This window comes from Poecilia reticulata, linkage group LG17 (genome assembly GCF_000633615.1).
Source record: "Poecilia reticulata strain Guanapo linkage group LG17, Guppy_female_1.0+MT, whole genome shotgun sequence".
In the NCBI taxonomy this organism is placed as follows: domain Eukaryota; kingdom Metazoa; phylum Chordata; class Actinopteri; order Cyprinodontiformes; family Poeciliidae; genus Poecilia; species Poecilia reticulata.
Window position 1 is genome coordinate 24,272,065 of NC_024347.1, and position 4,160 is coordinate 24,276,224.

General features: G+C 37.8%; 1 protein-coding gene across 1 annotated transcript in view; it reads left to right on the top strand.

The window, feature by feature from the left end:
• The first annotated feature begins 97 nt into the window (after positions 1–97).
• The window catches only part of cplx4c (complexin 4c), a 7,969-nt gene continuing 3,906 nt past the window's right edge, over positions 98–4,160 (top strand). Inside the window, exon 1 of the mRNA XM_008434439.1 lies at positions 98–468. Within this exon, the coding sequence (XP_008432661.1) occupies positions 302–468 (167 nt within the window). The 5' untranslated portion in view covers positions 98–301. The remainder of the gene's footprint in view (positions 469–4,160) is intronic.

Genomic DNA, 4,160 nt, shown 5'->3' on the forward strand with positions numbered 1-4,160 from the left:
ACAACATGCAGAGCTCCTCTCCTGCTCTGCTGCGTCTTGTTGACAAGGTAAATACTCTTCATTGTCTGAAGCCTGTCGATTATGAGCTAAGCTCTTTAGCGGTTTTACTCCAGCCACAAGTTATTGATACACTCTAATCATTATGGCACACTATAGGCAAGCTTTCAAATTGGGATGTTTGTACTCTGAGGAACTCTACAAGATAAATTACTAATTTGAAAACATTAAATAAATTTGTCAAATCTTTTTCCTTTTTTACACRTCATAYCGAGTCAGAMTCGTTTTTTTTTTTTTTTAAGCTATGGCATTTCTCATGAATCAAATGCTGGGCAGTAAGTTGAAGAGTTTTGCTGATGGAGGTGGTGAAGGTGGCAGCAAAGCTGGAGCAGATGGAAAAGAAACAGCCGAGTCCAAAGGCATGTCCAGGGAGGAGTTTGAGGAATACCAGAAGCAGCTGGTGGAAGAAAAGTGAGTAAAAAAAKAACATTTTATTACCAATGTGATGTTAGAAATCTTGACAAAACAAAAAATTAACAGTGGATTCCCCAGGAGGAAATGCTGTTTTGACTTAGTTAAACAAAAATGTCAAATAGCAACATTCTTAACGTAAAATACAATTCGAGTCTTTTCTGTTTGAAAACAGATAGTCTTAAAACAACATAAAAGAAGTTTCTTCTTTGTCTCAAATAAAATTAGAGGAAAGCCTGATCGCTAACAACAACGAAGGAATTTTACTGCATGGATTCAGAGCATCTAGTTTTTGCTGAAWGATGTTACCATGTGGCAAAGATCTGTAGTTCAATTCTTACATCTGTCTGTGGAAACTGAACACATCTGAATACAAAAAGTGCATACCTGTATATACTATATTCATACACCTCCTTACTGCATTACGTTAAGGTAAATAGTCAGAAGTGTATATCAATAAAAAAGACGAAACATTCTAATGCCACAAAATTATAGATTTATTACGGAGGATGGGCGACAGAAAAATGGAGGGCTTTGACTGAAGAGCTTTTAATTAAAAAGTAAAATGCGCTCCACAWTGTCCGGCTTCCATTTTGCTCAGAAATCTTCTTTCTGCATTGGAAGAAGCTCCAAAGTGTTTTGGAGGCTTAACCATAARCATTTCATCTTCATCATTTCACCCAACTGAACATTGATCTCCTTTTTTCCACGCGTCGTTTTGCGGCTCTTCAAGCTCGTCTTAGCGAGAAGCCAGTTGCCAGGACAATGTTGCCCTTATTAATTAAACACAATCTCATTCATTTACTACAAAATGCTGAATGAAACTATTAATGTAAAGGTAAACCTGGCTTAATAAAGCTAAAACATTCAGGGCTTGTCCGAGTAGTGAGCACTTTTGGACTCGTTTTAGTTAACTAAAGTTTACTACCTCGTGTTATGTTGTTTAAATGAAGGAWTAGGTTTATTTTTCTCAATGACTGTCTGAACGTAAATGCCCTTTCTGCAGGTGAGGTCTGTTCTTTTTWAAACTGTGTCTCCAGGCCACTTGTGATGCACGTATGACATCAACGGATGTGGGCCGGGTTTACCGGGTAGCTTTAGGTAGGGGTTTATTTCCTCGAGGCTCAAATTAGACAGAGAAGTAGATTAAGCTTGTGTGTAATAACCTGTCAGGACAGAAGCCACCATTAAACACATCTCTTAGCCAGGGYGCTTTAAAACAATAATTATTTAATCACCTTACATTCTCATTTGGCGCTGAACTCTTTGTTACCTCCAATTAGGTGAAAGACAACTTGTAATGAAATTAAAATCTYGTTGCCAATGACAAAAAGGAGAAAGTYRAAAATGATTTACCCTTTTGTCCTCACAAAAAAGCATTAATTAAATTTATTTTAATTTTTTATTTTTAATCACTAGTCTGGGCGGCACAGTGGCGCAGTTGGTAGAGCTGTTGCCTTGCAGCAAGAAGGTTCTGGGTTCGATTCCCGGCCTGGGGTCTTTCTGCATGGAGTTTGCATGTTCTCCCTGTGCGTTGCGTGGGTTTTCTCCGGGTACTCCGGTTTCCTCCCACAGTCCAAAAACATGACTGTCAGGTTAATTGGCCTCTCCAAATTGCCCCTAGGTGTGAGTGTGTGTGTGCATGGTTGTGTGTCCTGTGTGTCTCTGTGTTGCCCTGCAACAGACTGGCGACCTGTCCAGGGTGTACCCCGCCTCTCGCCCGAAACGTTGGCTGGAGATAGGCACCAGCAACCCCTCTTGCCCCCACTGAGGGAAAAAGGGTGCAAGAAAATGGATGGATGGACCACAAATGTGTTCATCCTGGATGATAGTTAATTAATCAACAGAAGAAATGAGTTTCTGGTCACCGTGTCCCTTTTTATGTGCTCCAATCATTTTTTTATTCTTATCTGACTTTCTTTGCAAATTTAAAAAAGCTTTATCCCGCAGGACATCTTACACCATSTCTGACCTTTATTGGYTTTTCTGCAACAACAAAATCTTACCAAGTATTTTTAGTCCCGTTTCTAGTGCAAATATCTTAGTGCACCTGAAATAAGRCAAACTAACTTACAAGTAACTTTTTAGCAAGAAATGGAGGCTTATTTCAGGTAAATAATTCCTTAGTATTGATGAAAAAGTGATAGTTTCATTGGCMGAAAAATTTACTTATAAGTAACATGGGAAAATGTCTCTTTAAAAGTGAAATAATCTGCTAATGGAACTAGCACTTTTTCCTCGATATTTCCTTAAAACAAGCTCCTATAACTTGCTATAAGTTTTTGTAAGTTAGTCTTATTTCAAGTGTACTAAGATATTTCCAGTAGAAGCTATGTCAGAAATACTTGGTAAGATTTTGTGTTTTTGTGTAGACGCCCTCTAAAAAGACTTAAAACGACGTGTTTCATAGCTTAAACAACAAATATACCTAAATATATCACACACAGTGGAAACAGCTTCAGCATTACTGSAAAAATATCAACAGTTTTCCTCATTTCTGCTTTGTAAACACCAGCCAGCAGTCAAACAGTATTTAAAAGAAATCTGCATTTATTGCAAATATTTAGCTTTACTAAGAAATCTTTGACAGGTTTTAATACTAGATAGACGTTTTGGAGGCTTAAAGTTAGTTTCAGGTAATCTGCTGAACCTCCTGTGACCTTCAGTGTCTGCTCCAAAACTGTGTGTGAGAAAGAGCGGACACTGTCCTGGCGGCAGAGACGTGCGAGGTGAGAGGACAGTCCTGACCGACACATCAAGCAACTGAGGATTTATGCCGAGCTGCAGCTCTTGTGGAAGCTAATCTTATTAAAGCAGGGTTAGAGAGGACCACCCTTAAATAGACACAGAGTAAATCTAGCAACGTGGAAACTGACATATAACACTGATAATGACATTATTGCAGAACTGGGCTAATAACACAGATGACRTCAGCTCAGAGACTTCAGAGAGGCAAATCAGGATTCAGGAGGTCAGTTCATGACCGCCTGGCTTATAAACAGCCGAGTCGCACTGTGAAGCACTTTGCACCCCAGCTTGGTTTTAAAAAGGACAAACATTTAAGGTGTTTTAAGGCTGCAGTCAAAATCCCCAAATCACACAAGAACTGGAGAAAGAAACTGATTAGATACAGAATCCATCAAACTGGCTGTTTATTGACAAAATGTGTAAAAAAAAAAAATCCACATTGCATAAATTATTCTTRTTGAAATCCCCCAGTACCACAATCATTGCCAATCCCTGAATTGCATTTGCAGCATTTTTAAAGTTGAAAACATTTACATTTGTAATTCTTTAATTCTTGTTAAGAATAGATGACCGTTTCTAGTTTCCACTATTCAAAAAATGAAATACAAGAGAATGCGAACCTCAAGTAAGGCAGACAAGTGTTTATTTTTATAAGTCTGTAGTTGAAACTTGTCTACAGTCGGAGGAATTTAAAAAGTTTCAACCATGTGAAGATTTTACAGAGCAAATGCTTCATGTTTAAAAAGATTTAGTCCTTGATACTGTAACAGTAATCTTTACAGATTTATGTAACAGTAGTTTTATGTAACTACTGTTACATAAAAGTCAGTAGTGCCACCAAAATTTWAAAATAAACATGCATAAAAAACCTATCTTGAACTATAAACTAGGTTGTCAGAAGATCCAAAGTAGTATTTTGTCACAAAATGTTGTTGGCAATCTCA